Source organism: Urocitellus parryii, chromosome 10 (genome assembly GCF_045843805.1).
Source record: "Urocitellus parryii isolate mUroPar1 chromosome 10, mUroPar1.hap1, whole genome shotgun sequence".
Taxonomy (NCBI): Eukaryota; Metazoa; Chordata; class Mammalia; order Rodentia; family Sciuridae; genus Urocitellus; species Urocitellus parryii.
Genome location: NC_135540.1, coordinates 142,720,429 through 142,737,313, shown reverse-complemented (window position 1 = coordinate 142,737,313; position 16,885 = coordinate 142,720,429). Strand labels below are relative to the sequence as shown.

The window sequence follows — 16,885 nt, the reverse complement described above, 5'->3', positions numbered from 1 at the left end:
CCGTGTGGAGCTGGAGGGCAAAGGGGGGCTCCTGGAGCAGAAGCCAGGCCCGGGCAGGGGATGGGCAGCGAACCTGGGTGGGTTGTGCTCCATGTGTGCGAATGACCACAGTGACGCCCACACGTTGCTCTGCATAATCAATATGCACCCATAAAATACTAAATTAAAAAGGTGCACCACACCCAGCAGTGCCCAGGCTGGGAAGCAGGCCTTCAGAGGACCGTCCACCCAGCCGTAGTGGTTGTCATAGCAGAAAAGAGCAGGGGTTTGTCGGGGGCTGGAGGCCACTGGGGTGCTGGTGAGTGTGGGTGTAGCAAGCTGCCGCAGGCTGCTCCCTGCTGTGTCCTTCTGCAGCCGTCCAGCAGGTACAGGAGGGAGGGGCTCAGGGGTCCTTGTTGTCCCAGCAGGTGCCAGGCTGTGGGCCGGAGTCCACTTAGGCCTAAGGCTCCCTTGCACTCAGGCTGAGGCCAGAGCACTGACAGATGGGGTTTAGTTTTTCTGGTGGGGAGCCACTGGTCATTCTTCATCTCACCAGGTGACCAGGGGAGAGTGGACAATTGCAGGGGGTGTCTCACGGCCAGGTGTGGAAGTGGTGGTCATCATTTCTGCCCACTCTCCACTGGCCAGAGCTGTTCACATGGCCCTGCCCAAGGAAGGGCAAGCAAGTGGGTAGACAGGGGCACAGTGCCTGCCCTGGTCAGCTGGAGATGCCCGCACAGCAGCCTGGCCTGGTCCTCCCGATCCTCCTCCTGTGTGTGAAACCATGGTGACTCTGGAAGACTCTCAATATGCGCTGTCCCTGGGCTCATGGTGGCCACGTCAGCCCAGGGGAGGGAGCCGTGGCCAGGTGAGGCTGGAGGTCCAGGGTCCGGGGAGTTCCACAGCTGCAGAGCCAATGGAGGGCCGCAGCACCCTGCAGCCGTGGTCTCTGTGGCAATGTCCTCATCTGTAGCGCCTGGCAGTGGCGCCGTGGCTGTGGGCTCAGGAAGCAGGGTGATCGCCGCCATGAGCCTCTGTGCAGTGTGCAGGGCTGGGCGGTCATCCTGTCTCAGGGTGTGACCTGCGTTTTTGCTGTCCCCTTCCTGAGGCGACATCTCTCCGGCTTGCCCTCTGCGGTTCCAGAGGCCCGACACCTGCCAGCCAGCTTCTAGGGCAGGAGGGCTCCACCACGGGCACGATGCCTCGCTCCGACAGCCGGGCCAGCTGGGCAGGAGCCAAGTCAGGGTCGCGGAGACCTTGGCCCCCAGGGAAAGGGGCCAGCCCTCTTCCTCCTCCTAGCAGGTTGCTTCCCTGCTTGGCAGAGCCCTGGCACCACAGCACTGTCCTCTGGGCCACACGGAGTGGGGGAGGGGGCTCTGTCCCCACGGTGCCTGCATTTCCGGGGCCAGGGCACAGCAGGTGCAGCTGCCAGGCGTGGCTGGGGCCTGGGCCAGGGCCAGCACTTGGGAATGCAGCAGCCGCCGCCCCTCCCTGCAGGGAAGAGCAAGTGCCAGGCGCCCGGCAGCGGATGTGTCCGTGGCTACAGCCCCCATCTGGCAGCTGGCCCTGCAGGGCTAGGGCTGTCCTGGGCTAGCCCCTGGGCCTGCTGTGCAGAGAGGATGAATGGAACTCTGTGGTCAGCAACCGCTCCCTGGGGTGCTGGTGACCGGGGTACACAGGTGATGGGGGTACAGGGTGCTTCCTGGGTCTGAGACCCTCTCCCTGCATTAGGCCCCAGCAAGACCCCTGGGTGGCATCAGAACCAGCCCTAGGCTCACCTGAGACCTGCTCTCTCGGATCCCCAGGGGTGACAAGGAGGGTCACCCAGGGCTGAGCCCAGCTCTGGGGGGACAGAAGTGGGTCAGTCCTGGCCGTGAGCCCGTTTCCCAGCCTGCGGGGTCTGGACGGGCGACACCAAGACTCACATGCCCTTGGCAGGCCACTGTCACCCTCCTTCCTACCAGGACCACTGCCTCTCGAGGACCGGCCTCGGCCTGCATATGGACCCGGCCTCTCCCTGACACCTGGTGTCCTGGAGTCCTTGGCCTTGGGGCTGGCTCACAGATGCGGAGTCCCCTGGCACCAACCTGCCAGGTCCCCAAAGCACATGGGCTCTAGCAGAACCTGGCCAGCCCTCTAGAGCTGCTGGCCTGGGGGACAGGAAACCCGGGAGCAGAGAGGCCAGGTGGCCGGGGGGGGGGGGGCTGCAGGAAGGGTCTTTACGGAGCAGTGTGCTTCTCTATGTCCTTCTGTGCTGGGGGTGGGCGAGGGGCAGCCTTTGGTGGGTCCAGTTCTTGGACAGGGACTAGGGGAGAGCAGACACAGAGGCTGGGGGCACTGAAGTGGCAGGGTGGGTCCTGGTCCCGCCCACCACCTGGCAGTCACCTGCACCAGGTACACACTGCCTGAAGCTTGAGTCACATGGGACTAGAGTGGATGGAGGGACAGGTAACCAGAGAGCCCCTGCACCCCAACCACCACGCACCTAGCCCCTGGGCTTGCTGTGCAGAGAGCATGAATGGAACAGGTTCTGTCTGGGCAGGGTTCTCTGGGCACAGGGGAGGCCCAGGGGTGGGGGAGTGTCCTGGGCCGCAGGGCCAGTGGTCATTCTGTCCTCAGGAGTGTCTGGTGATGCCCTGGGCTGGGGAGGGGAGGCACAGTGGTGACACCAGAGTGGCTGTAGACGGACTTGGGAGCCTGCTTCCCGAGTGCGATGCCCGCTCTGTGTTTGGAAGGGAAGTCCCACACACTGTCTTGCCTGGGGCTGCCTCGAGTGACTGCAGGTGGCCACACTGCCGGTGGGCAGGAACCATGGGCAGAGGCCAGAGGGGTGGGGAGCCGCACAGGCCACCGCCACAGGCTCCTTCCACCTGGCAGCAGGGGCCGGCGACACCGCCGCCCCAGGTCCCTGGCTGCCCCGCCCGCGGCGCCGAGGCCCGCCCTCCTGGCCCAGCCCAGGCCCTCCCGAGCTATTTTGAAAGTGACCCTGGGCTCCAGCGCCCAAGGCGCGGGGAGAGGGCGCGGCGGGCGGCGGAACCATGACAGAAGATGACCGAGGCGGCGCTGGTGGAGGGCCAGGTCAAGCTGCGGGACGGCAAGAAGGTCGGGGCGCGGCAGGGGGCGCGGGGCGGGGCGCGCATGGGCGGCCGCTCACGCTGTCCTTGTCCCCGCAGTGGAAGAGTAGGTGGCTCGTACTGCGCAAGCCGTCGCCAGTGGCAGGTGAGCGGGCGGCGGGCGGCGGGCGGCGGGCCCTGCGGCCTCATCCCCGCCGGCGCCACTGGCCAGACCGAAATAGCCGAGTCTCGGTCCCTGAAACCCAGCCTGGTGGTAACCGGAGAGTGGTGCGCGACGCTGGGCGACCGGGACCTGCAGCCTGGGCGCCCCGGGTGGCCCGGAAGGCCGCGTCCCCAGCCCCAGAGCAGCCAGGGGAAAAAAACCTGTAGCTCCCTCAGCGGCAAGGACACCCTGCAGGGCACCGTCCCTGCCCCCGGGACTGCGCGGTACTGCGCGGGTGGGAGCGCTCAGAGCAGAGCCCGGCTCATGTCCCCTTCCTTCCCAGGGGCCAGGCCAGGTGGGGAGAGCCCTGCTGTGTCCCAGGAAAGTGGCTTGACTGTGTTTGGGGGGCACGGACCGCTGGGGAGAGGGGGTGGTCCTGCCCGCAGCCCGCACCCCTAGTGGGGGGAGCAGGCGGAGCCCCCGTGGCCGGCCACTCTGCACCGCTCCCACTCGAGGGCGCGGCTGCAGCTGTCCCCGGAGACAGGTGCCCTGGAGCCGCCCAGGCTGCGGGTCTGTGGGGGGCTGGCGGGGGCATGTGTCCGCCACACTTGTGGCCAGAGGGTCTTCCAGGACACCGGGGCATCTCTCCTCCCTGGAAGGGGATGCTTGCGGAGGGGGCTGGCCGGTTTTGTGGATGGTCACTTCCTGCCTGGGCCTCAGGCCCCTTTCCAAGGGGCTCCAGCTCCAAGGCTTCTTGTTTTTTCAGTCTTTCAAGCCCTGACCCTGCCCTGTCCTGACCCTGCTCTGTCCTGACCCTGCTCTGCCCTGACCCTGCCCTGCCCTGACCCTGCCCTGTCCTGACCCTGCCCTGCCCTGACCCTGCCCTGTCCTGACCCTGCCCTGTCCTGACCCTGCCCTGTCCTGACCCTGCTCTGTCCTGACCCTGCTCTGACCTGACCCTGCTCTGACCAGACCCTGCTCTGTCCTGCCCCTGCCCTGTCCTGACCCTGCCCTGTCCTGACCCTGCCCTGTCCTGACCCTGCTCTGCCCTGACCCTGCACTGTCCTGACCCTGCCCTGCCCTGACCCTGCCCTGTCCTGACCCTGCCCTGCCCTGACCCTGCCCTGTCCTGACCCTGCCCTGTCCTGACCCTGCAATGTCCTGACCCTGCTCTGTCCTGACCCTGCTCTCACCAGACCCTGCTCTGTCCTGCCCCTGCCCTGTCCTGACCCTGCCCTGTCCTGACCCTGCCCTGTCCTGACCCTGCCCTGCCCTGACCCTGCTCTGTCCTGACCCTGCTCTGTCCTGACCCTGCCCTGCCCTGACCCTGCTCTGTCCTGACCCTGCCCTGTCCTGACCCTGCCCTGTCCTGACCCTGCCCTGTCCTGACCCTGCCCTGCCCTGACCCTGCTCTGTCCTGACCCTGCCCTGTCCTGACCCTGCCCTGTCCTGACCCTGCCCTGTCCTGACCCTGCCCTGTCCTGACCCTGCTCTGTCCTGACCCTGCCCTGCCCTGACCCTGCTCTGTCCTGACCCTGCCCTGTCCTGACCCTGCCCTGTCCTGACCCTGCTCTGTCCTTCCCCTGCCCTGCCCTGCCCTGCTCTGTCCTGACCCTGCTCTGTCCTGACCCTGAGCTGCCCTGACCCTGCTCTGTCCTGACCCTGCCCTGTCCTGACCCTGCCCTGTCCTGACCCTGCCCTGTCCTGACCCTGCCCTGTCCTGACCCTGCCCTGTCCTGACCCTGCCCTGCCCTGACCCTGCTCTGTCCTGACCCTGCCCTGTCCTGACCCTGCTCTGTCCTGACCCTGCCCTGTCCTGACCCTGCCCTGTCCTGACCCTGCTCTATCCTGACCCTGCCCTGCCCTGCCCTGCCCTGACCCTGCTCTGTCCTGACCCTGCAATGTCCTGACCCTGCTCTGTCCTGACCCTGCTCTCACCAGACCCTGCTCTGTCCTGCCCCTGCCCTGTCCTGACCCTGCCCTGTCCTGACCCTGCCCTGTCCTGACCCTGCCCTGCCCTGACCCTGCTCTGTCCTGACCCTGCTCTGTCCTGACCCTGCTCTGTCCTGACCCTGCCCTGTCCTGACCCTGCCCTGTCCTGACCCTGCTCTATCCTGACCCTGCCCTGCCCTGCCCTGCCCTGACCCTGCTCTGTCCTGACCCTGAGCTGTCCTGACCCTGTGCTGTCCTGACCCTGCCCTGTCCTGACCCTGCCCTGTCCTGACCCTGCTCTGTCCTGACCCTGCTCTGTCCTTCCCCTGCCCTGTCCTGACCCTGCCCTGTCCTGACCCTGCTCTATCCTGACCCTGCCCTGCCCTGCCCTGCCCTGACCCTGCCCTGTCCTGACCCTGCTCTGACCAGACCCTGCTCTGTCCTGCCCCTGCCCTGTCCTGACCCTGCCCTGTCCTGACCCTGCCCTGTCCTGACCCTGCTCTGTCCTGACCCTGCCCTGTCCTGACCCTGCCCTGTCCTGACCCTGCTCTGTCCTGACCCTGCCCTGTCCTGACCCTGCCCTGCCATGACCCTGCCCTGTCCTGACCCTGCTCTATCCTGACCCTGCCCTGCCCTGCCCTGCCCTGTCCTGACCCTGCTCTGTCCTGACCCTGAGCTGTCCTGACCCTGTGCTGTCCTGACCCTGTGCTGCTCTGACCTTAACCCTGCCCTGACCCTGTGCTGTCCTGCCTTTGCCCTGCCCTGCCCCTGCCCTGCCCTGACCCTGGTACAGGAGAGTGGGGATCTGGGGAGTAAAGGCCCCAGCCTGCAGACCGGGTATGGCTGTGGGGGCAAAGGCCACAGTGGGCAGGCATGAAGGCCTTGGCCAGCTGTGGCCAGAAGCTGGGGCCTGCTGTGGGACGGTGCTTCTCTGGACAGGGTGGGCCAGAGCCTGCGCTGGGTACCCCGAGAGGCCAGAAAGCCCTGTCCCAGGTGCCCACTGGGAGAGCACCCTGGGGTGCAGTGGTGCCTCTTCAGAGCACAGGAGCTTCCCAGGGGGCAGGGCCGGCTGGCCTGCAGGGCACCGGGGGTGGAGGTGCCTGGGTCAGGTCTCCCAGTAGGGACAGTGCGTCGGCACCTCTGGGTTCTCCATGTGCCCAGCAGTCAGGAGGCAGAATGCCCGAGGCAGGCAGGACAGGAAAGGGAACCAGGGCCGGGTCAGTTGTCCCTAGGGGACTGTGCAGCCAGGCTGGGAACAGGGTGGGCAGTGGTGGTGCCTCTCTGGGTGGACGTCTGCCCTGCCACTGTCCTGTTGTCCTGGACCCTGGCTCTGGTTTCTACGGCTGCCCCTCCCCCAACCCCCCCAACTGGTGGCCTGCGGCCCCTCCATCTTGTCCAGTCCACAGTCCTCACTGGAGAAGGGCTCTCCCCACCCCACCCAGCCCCTCCCCAGGTTCCAGACCCCTGATCTGGGTGCTGGGGAGAGGACGGCCGGCATCTTCTGTCACAGGCATCCAGGTCCCTGGGTTTAAAATGCAGACCTCCCACCTGAGGGCCAGGAGCCGCGTCAGGCAGGAGGTGGGTGGTGGGCACAGGCCTCTCCACTGCAGCCTGGGTGGGCCTCTCCTAATGAGGCCTAGTGGGCGGGTCTGAAAGAGCCAGGCCCCATGGCCGCCAAGGCTAGCAGGTGGGCAGTGCAGGACCCTGGCCGCAGCACCCTAGGGAGTCTTCGTGGGGCTGTGCTCCTCAAGGCTGGGGTTGCCTCCCTGCGCAGGGCCGTCCACTCCCCTCTCTGGGCCTCTAGGAGAGGGCATCGGGGTCCAGTCCTGGCTGGGCCTCACTGAGACTGGGACCTGGAGGGGCACCACTCCAAGGCTGCCCGAGAGCCGCTCCTGGGGCTCCCTCTTGCTGGGGAAGCCCCCACGAGGGACCTGAGTCCCGGAGCTGGCAGTGCCTTTGGGGGCATTAGAGACCGGGAGGCTTGGGATGAGAAACCTGGAGGATCTGGCCCAGGACAGGGGCCTGTGGGAGTGGCTGGGCAGCCAGGGAGTGGGCAGCAGGGAGTGGGTGGCCCCTGGTTGTTGGCTGCCTGTGATCTCTGCTCTCTGCTCCTGGAGGGCTGGGTCCCTGGCTTGGCCTCACCCACCAGCAGTCTGCAGGGGTGGGGGCTTGGGCAGAGAGGTTGGGGACCCCTGCCTACAGGAGGACCCCCGTTTACATGGTCTTGGTGATACAGGACCTTGAACCCAGGTACAGGCAGGGGTAGCTTCGGGATGTGTGCCCGGAGCCCTGGGGCCACCTGTGCTGCCTGATCCCTTCCTGGGACTGCTGGCCTGTGCAGCTGGCTACTCTGCTGACCAGTTCCTCCAGATGTCAGGCCCTGTGGGCCCTGGGATCCCTTCGGAAGTTGGTGACTCTTGCTTTGGGTCATTTGTACTCCGCCCCCTTCCCTGTGGGGATGAGGTGACATCTCAGCCCCTGGCTAAGGAGGGGTGGGGTGGCGGCCAGTCTTCCTTTCCCATGGTACCATCACAAAACAGGGCCACACCCAGGGCCCAGCTTCCCGCAAGCCCCATCCCAGGAACAGGATCTCCTGGGCCCAGAATCTGGCGCAGCCCCCGTGGACCTGCCCAGGAGAGCTGCGCCCCTGCCCAGCATCTTTCTTGAGCAGCTCAGAGCAGCGCTCGGCCAGCCTACGCCCAGGGTCTGGGTAGGGTGGACGGGGAGGGGGGAGCCGGGGCTGTGGGCCTGCGTGCTGAGCCCCAGCCACTCCTAGTGACCTCCATGCTCTCTTGTGGTGCCAGCTGTGGTGTCGGGGGTGACCACTGTGAACACAGGTAGGGTGCTGCTTTCCTGAGTGCCCTTGGCCTGCCCTGTGTGTCCTGGGAGGCCCCAGCAAGCCAACCAGGTCAGCGCCCTCGGCCCCTGCCCGGCTTCTTGGGCCGCCCCAGGCTGCTGTGTGCTCAGCAGGGTCCCTCAGTCTCCTCCAGGGACACAGCCTCAAGGTCACTTTGACCTCCAGGGTGCGGGTCCAGCAGCCGCTGCTCTCTGCCTTCCTGCGGCCTCCTTGCTGGCCACTGGACCCTGCAGTTCCTCTCCATGGGGAGGCCACTGCCCTGCCTCTCCCTTCCTTCCTGGGCTCCCAGCCCTGGCTGCAAGGCTTCTGTGAGCTCATGACTCCCGGTTATTTTTACATCTCCAGACGCCTGTCCAGCTGCTGCCCCATGTCCAGTGGGTTTCTCAGCCTCTCTCATCCAGGAGAGACCCCCATCCTGGCCCCCGGCAGCCTCCCAGGCATCCCTCCCCCCAGATCCACAGAGGCCCCTTAATCCCTCACCCTCATCTCCTCTCATCCTAGAGGGCCTGTGGTCTCCTGTCCAGAGGGCTGGGAGAGCGACGTGGCCAGCGCCACGGTGTGTGCAGGCCTCTCGCCTGGGGGCAGGAGCTCTGGGGCGGCAGTCACGCCAGGCCACACAGAGGCTCAGAGACCAGCCAGCCCAGCCTCTGGGCCCAGAGCCTTGGAGCTCTCTGGAGCCAGGACCCTGACCAGCTGCCTGCACTGCAGACCACTCTGCCTCCCTTTTTCCAGTGCTTCCCGGCCCTTAGGCCCTGAAGAGGCCATGCTGCCTGCCTCTGGGATGCACTGGCCATTCCCTCTAAGACAGCACTGTTTCCTGTGGAGCTGCTGGGCTGGGCCTTCAGCCACCAGCCCACGCACAGGTGGTCCCTGCCCCTCCTTGTACAGCACTTTGCTGATGATTGTCCTGGGTGCTGACTTGTCTGTGTCGCTCCTGGGACAGCTCTGTGGGAGCTGGGCTTCGCGGCTCAGGGCTGCAGGAAGGCCCAGGCCAGGACGAGGCAGGGCACAAGGGGGCTATGAACCGTGGGTGGGCCCTGGGGCCCGGGTGGGGAATGACCCAGCCAAGCCCACTCAGTGTTGCTGTCTCTTCACTCCCAGCCCAGCTGGGGGTCCACCTTGCCCACCTGCCCAGGGCAGAAGTTGTGGGTGGAGGGCCCGGGGTCAGTCACTTGCCTTTCAGCCCCGAGTCCTTTAGGCTTCTGTGCTGAGGGCCTGGCGGTGGGGCTGCTGCTGGCCGCCCTGTGTGGGGACTCCCAGAGGCCTCAGTGGCCAGGCCCAGCTCCCAGCTAGTGCCTGGACCCTGGAGCTGGGCTTTCTCCAACTTTCAGGGGAAAAACAGAGGCTCAGAGGCTGAGGACGGGGTAGGCAGGTGGGGGCTGAAACCTGGTCACCTGCCCCTCGGGGATTGAACTCAGAGCCACAGCCCAGCCCTATTTGATATTTTTTAAATTTAGAGACAGGGTCTCACTGAGTTGCTTAGTGCCTCCCTGTTGCTGAGGCTGGCTTTGAACTCGGGATCCTTCTGCCTCAGCCTCCCAAGCCGCTGGGATTACAGACATGTGCCATCCTGCTTCGTGAGTGAGCATTTTTGTGAGTGTGTAAGAGTGTGCAATTGTGTGTATGCCCAGGTGTGCATGGGAGTGTGTGTGCGCCTCTGTCTGCCGATGCTGTGACAGCCACCCAGCCCCGGTGGCCAGTGAATGACGGGATCCCTCCTTACCACGGGCTCTTGCCCAGCAGGGGCTGCTCTGGTTCCCAGCTGGCACCTCCTGGCTGCCTCTCCCTCATCCGGGGAAGGGGTCCTCAGGTCCTCCCTCACAAGCCCCCCACTGAGGCTCTGCCCAAAGCCCCGCCTCCAGATACCTCAGTGCCTGAGCGGGCACAGACATTCAGCCCACTGTGGGTGTGCCCCTGTGGGCGTGGGTGGCCAGGGCTGGGCCCTGGGCCTCATCCTTGGGCTCTGCCCTCCAGGGTGACCCCAGAATCCTGCACCCAGCCTCAGCTGAAGTGCGTTGAGGGGCAGACTCAAGTTGGCCCGCTAGACAGAGCCCAACCAGGACAGGCCGAGATCTGCAGGGGGCTCCACGAGGGTGGGGTCCTGCGCAGACTTAACGTCCTGGGGGGGGGCAGACCTGCTCCGCAGCCTGGGCACAGGCAGGGTTCCCTGGGGGTGGGCAGGTGCCCTCTCAAGCCCAGCACCGCCTGTTTGTAAATAAAGCTTTATTGGAAGCAGCACAGGGGACGCAGCCTGGCTGCCTGTGGGTGGTGGTGAGGGGCTGCCGGGCTGCCTGTGCCTTTCTTGGTGTTCTGGTGATGGGACGGGGACATTCCCATGAGAACTCACTATTGCGTTGCCCGGGCATTGTGGTCCTGCCTGGGATCTGGCCTGCAGGCATCCTGCTGGCCCTGCGAGGGGAAAGGTGGCCTCTGTGGGTTCTGGTTCTCTTCACCTGGGGGCCCTCCTTCTCCATGTTGTCAACACTGAGGTGCCAGCGAAGGATTCTCCAGTAGGCGGCGGAAGCCCCGCTGCCCACAGGCCTGTGTTTGAAAGTGACCCTCCAGGTGGGCACAGGGGCCACTGGCCTGCACTCTTCTGTCACCAGGAGGACAGCTTTGAGTAGTTGACACAGAGACCATGTGGCCTGCAAAGCACAGACTGTCACCCTCTGGCCCTCACAGAGAAAGCTTGCTGGCTGTAGGCCTCTGGTGGTGTCCCTCGCTCCAGGCTGGGACTCTGGTCCTGGTCCTAGAAGCTGGGCTGGGAGGGAGGCAGGTGGAGCTCAGGGCTGTGTGGGGGACTCTGCCGCAGCGGTGTGGGCGTCCCCGTCATCTGGGGCCTGGGGTCTCAGGTGGGTTTGCTGGGCCGGTTAAAGAGGAGTGTCTGCTCCCAGGGGCTGAGCCGGCACCGCCCTGTCCTGGCTGGGCACCTCCGTCCCCCTCTCCTGCAGGCGGGCGAGGGGCTTGACTCCTTGAGTTTCATGTGGGATCTGGGGTCGTGTCAGTGCGAACGTGTTTGGTGTTTGCATTAGGTCCCTAGGCCGACACCCTCCTCCAAGACTGGGCACTCTGGGGTCCTGGAGCTGTGGGGGACCTGGGTGGGCACGGGCCACGCTGAGCAGTGGCAGTGTTGGCAATGACATGTTGATGGAGACCCGAGTGTCCTGGAGGGGCCAGGAGGTGAGACTCAGGCCTGTCCCTGCAGCCAGTGGACAGGTGGAGGCCTGCCGTGCTGCTCGGGTGGGACCCATGGTCCAGTGACACTCCTCTTCCTCCCCAGGGCTGGGCTCAGGCCACAGCCTGGGAGCCAAGAGAATGGAGGGGAAGCAGGCGTCGGTGCATCAGGCCTCAGAGCAGGGAGGAGGCCCACGCAGCTGGGCAGGCACTGAGCCTGCTTCCTGAGTCAGGGACCACAGCTCCTGCAACCCAAGGCCAGGGTGGGCTCACAGGCCTGGGCAGAGTGGTCATCGGGTGGAGTCGAGGCCCAGCCACAGTGATAAGGGGGCTTGCTGGTCATTCAGGAGGGGGTGGGGTGGATGAATGGCTTTCTTGGTCACATCTTAAGCCCCAGTCTCTTTCCAGCTGTGCCATGTCCTCCCAGGGGGTGCTGAGGATGGGGGCAGTGGGCAGTGGCATCTTGGTGGACGCTCCATGGCCTCTTGCCTCCTCTGCAGATTGCCTGCTCATGCTGGCCTACAAGGACAAGTCCGACCGTGCCAAGGGCCTCCGGGAGCGCAGCAGCCTGACCCTGGAGGACATCTGTGGCCTGGAGCCTGGCCTGCCCTATGAGGGTCTAGTCCACACGCTGGCCATCGTCTGCCTGTCCCAGGCTGTCATGCTGGGCTTTGACAGCCGCCAGGCCATGTGTGCCTGGGATGCCCGCATCCGCTATGCGCTTGGTGAGGGTGAGTGCCCAGATGGAGGCCCCGGGGAGGGCTTCCCACACAGTGCTGGGGCCCTCTCCCACGTGGACTGCAGGGGCAGACAAGACCCAGAAATGCACACAAATGAAGGGAAGCTAGTGGACACCTCAAACGTTGTCCTGCTGGGCCTTGAGCTCTGTGCTCTGGATGAGGGGTCCCGGAGAGCCAGACCCTGCCTGGGGGTGATCAGACCAAGGATTGGGGTGGGATTCTCTGGGGCTGCAGGGTTGGTAAGCTCCCTGGCTCAGCTCCGTTGGTCCAAGCTGCCACCCATCATCTCCCAAAGTCCCGCCCTCGCTTCCTCCTGGGCCATGTGAGCCTGGGCTGTGCAGAGCAGAGCCACCAGCCCCCCGGGAGCCAGTGTCAGGGTGGGAACAGTCTGGGCAGGGAGGAGGGCGGTGGCTGAGTGGCCAGTGGACAGGCAGTGAGCTCGTGTGCCTGAGGCACAGCTGCCCACAGAGGTGGTTCATGGAGCTGGGCCACCCTGGGAAAGGGCACCTGGAGCTGGGGCCCTGGGGCTCTGCAGTGTGGAGGGGAGGCCTGAGCCAGGCCCCTGGCGAGGCATGGGCCTTGGGCACTGAAGGCCCCAGTGACGAGCACTACAGCCTCTCAGGCCTTGTTCTCTGAAACACCAAGACCGGGGCCACCCGTCCAGGTGAGCCCCTCCAGGGTGAGCCAACTCCAGGCTGTCGGCCACGGCAGGCTCTGCCGTCCGTCTGCACACCTGGTGTCCTTCCTGGCTCTCTGCGGGACTTCAGTTCTCACATACCACAGTCACACTTCAAGGCCCACTGTGAGCTGCCCGCCCTGCCTGACCTGAGGCCAGACCTGGGGCCTGGCTAGAAGACCCTGCCTTCCCAGGAAACTCCCGGTGGGGTTCTGGCGTGGCTCTGCCAGGGCCCATTATCTGGGTGGGGCAGTGCCCACCCCACTGGGGAGGGGGCTGCCCAGGCACCTGTGGAGACACCCTGAGAGGAATCCTGAAGAGAGCGGGGGGTGGGCTCCGGGGGATGGTCAAGGCCACAGCCTGGAGGAGCTGGGGACCCTGTGGCTGTGGGGAAGGAGATGGGGTGGGCTGGGGCCAGGGGTGGGCACCCGCAGGCTGAGGACCGTCACTCAGGGCGCGGTCTACTTTCTGAGTGGGGTGGCCTGGGGAGAGAGGGAGGCGGGAAGAGCTCACGGCTGTCCTCGTCTCAGGAGCTTCCCCCAGGGGAGGAGAGGGGACCACCATCCAGAGAGGAAGGTTCGTGGCCTCCTGAGCACCCACGGCCAGGCTGGCCTCCAGCGCAGGCTACAGTAGATGGTCCCCACCTTCCACACGCTGAGCCTCAGTCTCCCAGTCCACGGCTGCCAGGGCGGGGCCGTTCCAGGGAGTGCACCGCGCACAGGTCCTGACCCCGTGCTGATGGGCCCTGTCCTCCCCGGAGCCCCCTGAGGCCATGACTGTGTGGCTGGGGGCGGGGTGCCAGAAGCCAGGCCCCTCCCAGAGCTCACCCTAGGCAGCCCCTGAAAGATGGGAGGGGAGGTCAGTGGGCCATGGCAGGCAGCCCACTGCCTCCTGCTGTCCAGCTGGGTGGTCCCCTGGCCAGGAGAGCACCTGCGGGGCCTCCCCTGCCCAGGCCTGGGTGCCACCTACCCACCCTCCCTGGGTGATGCGCTTTGCCCCTGCCGCCCCAGTGCACAGGTTCCATGTGACAGTGGCTCCCGGCACCAAGCTGGAGAGCGGCCCGGCCACCCTCCACCTCTGCAATGACGTCCTGGTCCTGGCCAGGGACATCCCTCCGGCCGTTGTGGGGCAGTGGAAGCTGCCTGACCTCCGGCGCTACGGGGCTGTGCCGAGTGGATTCATCTTCGAAGGCGGGACCAGGTGTGGCTACTGTAAGTACGCGGTTGCGTGGGGCCCAGCACGGGGGTCCGCCTGGGGCCCCACTCAGGAGGCCTGGCCCTGGGGCTGCTCTCCTTCCTGTGGTGCCTGGGTCTCAGAGCCAGGTCCAGAGTCTCAGCCATTCCCGGCCTGTGTGTGAGGTCACCGAGCGGCAGAGCCTCCTGTTCAGATTGAATGGGGAAAAAAAATTAATGGAAGCATTTTGCGAGGGCCAGTGAGCCACCCGTGGGTGCCACATGCAGAAAACACATTGAGGACCAAGGTTCCTCCTGGACCCATCAGCCACTGGCCCCCTGGGCCACCTGGAGCTGTCCTCTGTGCAGTGACGGCTGGATACCCGGGCCCTGATCCATGCTGAGTGACCGGCCAGGAGGGAAGCAGGGCCAGCGTCTGGCCACCAGGTCTAGGGGCTGAGTGGGTGGTGGGTACTGAGGGGGGGTGCTTCACTCAGAGCCTGAGGTGCCCCCTGGGGCACTGTGGGGACAGACCTGCAGGCACCACAGGAGGGAAGAGAACCCTCGTCCCCTCTCCAGAGAGGCTGCTGTCCGTGCTGGCTGCCATTCGGTGTGGCCTCCTGGGGCCTGGGTGACCACAGTCAGCGTGCTCTGTGGGAGGCATGGGGCCTGGTGAGTGTGGGCCTGGCACCAGCTGGGCTCCCGGGCCCTGATGGGCACCCTCTGGGTGGAGGAGCGTGGGAGTGCACAGCACCCTGCTCCTACTCGGCCGCGTCAGGAGTGCGGTTGGCATGGGAGGTGGGTGGGAAGGGCGTGGCCCTCACCTGGTACTCGTAAGGCACCACCTACCTGGCTCGGTGCGGCTGGGTCCCTGAGGGTTCACTGGCCACCGGCTGCAGCAGCACCTCCATCTCTGGGCAAAGCAAATGCAGATGTGGACGCAGGTGGTGCTGGGTGCTGCCCACTTGGCCCCAAATGGCTCAGACTTGGGGCAGCCTCTTCCTCCTTGGGAGCCCCTTGACGGGGGGGTGGGGGGTTCTTGGAGCTGCTCCCAGCATCTGAGCAGGGAGACCGTGTCCTTGTTTCTCCGTGGAGCTCCCAGGTATCGGCTGCCACGGTCAGTGGGGGTGCTGGTGAGGCGCCTCCCTCGGGGCAGCGCCAGGCTGTTTCCTTGGAGACCTGCTGGTTGGTCCTGGACAGGACGGAGTAGGGCCCCCTGGGGTTTTTCCTCTAGACCTCAGAATTTGGAATCCTCTCTCTTGGTGTGGGTAGGCCCCTTTCCCCCAAAACCCACCCAGCATGGACCAGTGGCTCCCGGGGCAGAGGCCCGGCGTGTGGGCTTCCAGAAAACCAGGTGAACTCTGAGGGGAATGTCTGTGCTGCACACAGCCCTGGGTCAGCTCGGCGCTGCGAGAATCTGCCTGCAACTGCGCGGCTGGGTGCCGGGCGGCCTGGCCCCGGCTCCGACACTCTTGGGATTCTGTCTCTCCCAGCTCCAGGCCTGGCTCAGACCCATGGGTCACTGAGAGCTGAGCCCTGGAGTGTGCAGGTCACCAGTGGTGGCTCTGAGGGCAGGCTGAGGGCCCTGCCACTCTGCTCGCTCCTTCCTTCCGGCAGGACAGGCTGCCGGCTGCTCCGGCTGGCGGACTGGGGTTTAGATGCCACAGACTCCCTCGGCCCAGCGGAGACGTGGGTGCAGCGAGGGCTGCTGGTCGTAGCCGAGGGTCGTCACCTGCCACACGTGGGCAGACCTGGCCATCCTGGAGAGGACCTGCAGGCTAGGAGGGCCCTGGGGTTCTGTCCATGTCTTGGGGCTGCTGTAGCAGGTGACCACAAACTCGGTGACCTTCATAGTCTGGGGTCAGAAGTCCCAAATCCAAGGCCAGCAGGACCTGACTTAGGGCTCTGGGGAACAGCCTGCTGAGCTGTGGCCAGGTCACACGGCCTCTGCCCTTGTCTTCTCTGTCTCCCGTAAGGACACTGTCACCGGGTTTAGGGCCCACCTGGGTGCTGCAGGTGGTTTCATCTTGAGATCCCTACCCTAACGGCATCTGCAGGACCCTTTCACATCTTCTACAGGCCCCCATTCAGACACGAGGTCTCTGATTTGAAACATAGCGTCTGTGTCCCTGGAAGAGAGAGCGGGAGAGGGAGGAGGGGTCATCGGAAGCTTCTAGAAGACCCTGGAGTACAGAATCAACATCCTCTCCCTCTCCCGGCCCCAGCCCGGCCCTGTGACCTCCAGGAACCATGCCTTCCGACCCCCACCCAGACAGCAATCCGGAGGGCAGAGGGGACGCTGGCCCCGCGGCTCCTTTTCTCCCCTCTTTACCTGTTTACCCTGGTGGAGGGAGGCTCCTGGCCACACCCCCAGCCAGGCTCCGTGGCGGGCAGCCGAGAGATGGGTCCTGGGGAGGGTGGGCCCTGGGAGACAGGAGACTGCGATCCAGGCACTGGGGTGGAGGGAAGGTTCTTCAGAGAGGGCCATTCAGGAGCCCTGCCAGGGCTGCGCAGGGTCTCGGCACCACGTGGGCCCAGCCAGCCATGGCCAGCATCACCCCGGGGGGCTGACGATCCAGCCACCTGGGCAGATCCCAGGCTGCTCCGAGCTGTGGTCAGAGGCACCTGGGTGCCTGCCCCTCGGGGATCCCACCCGGACGCTCTGGCTGCCTGACTCCTCCTTACAGGGTCCCCAGGGTGAGTTCTCTTGGGTCGGACAGGGCACACCCTTAAGAGGACACTGATCTACTGCCACTTCTAACTAGGGACCCTGTGCCGAGCACCATGTTGCTAGGGTCACAGTCACTTGGCGGTTGGTGGCATATGATAAGGTCATGATCTGAGACCTGTGGTCACAGGTGACTCTGACACATGAAGCACATTTTCATGGTCTCCCTGGGGCCACAGGCTGGGGACTGCCAGAGGAGGGTGGCCGGGAGGGGCAGGGGCTGGCTGTGGCCGGGCCTGGCGTGGGGCCGTCTGGGTGTCAGGGAGGAGCCCCAGCAGGTGGGAGGCCCCAGGTGCAGAGGTCTGGAGGAAGAGGCTGGGGCCAGGAAGGCTCTGACCCCGGCGCAGCTGTTGGGGCTCCGGGCACGCTGAGCAGGCGGGGACGGGCAGGGAGAGGGCCGGCGGAGGGGGA

General features: G+C 65.6%; 1 protein-coding gene across 8 annotated transcripts in view; it reads left to right on the top strand.

The window, feature by feature from the left end:
- Positions 1-2,971: 2,971 nt before the first annotated feature.
- Positions 2,972-16,885, top strand: part of Dok7 (docking protein 7) — a 47,289-nt gene continuing 33,375 nt past the window's right edge. For 7 of the 8 annotated variants that reach the window (XR_013344420.1, XM_077803486.1, XM_077803485.1 and 4 more), the window contains exons 1-4: positions 2,972-3,081; positions 3,153-3,198; positions 11,659-11,889; positions 13,585-13,785. Coding sequence is in view for 7 of the 8 variants with exons in the window: in XM_077803486.1 (XP_077659612.1) it covers positions 3,028-3,081; positions 3,153-3,198; positions 11,659-11,889; positions 13,585-13,785 (532 nt within the window). In the remaining variant the exon portion in view is untranslated. The remainder of the gene's footprint in view (positions 3,082-3,152; positions 3,199-11,658; positions 11,890-13,584; positions 13,786-16,885) is intronic. The other variant, XM_077803487.1, reaches the window with a different exon arrangement.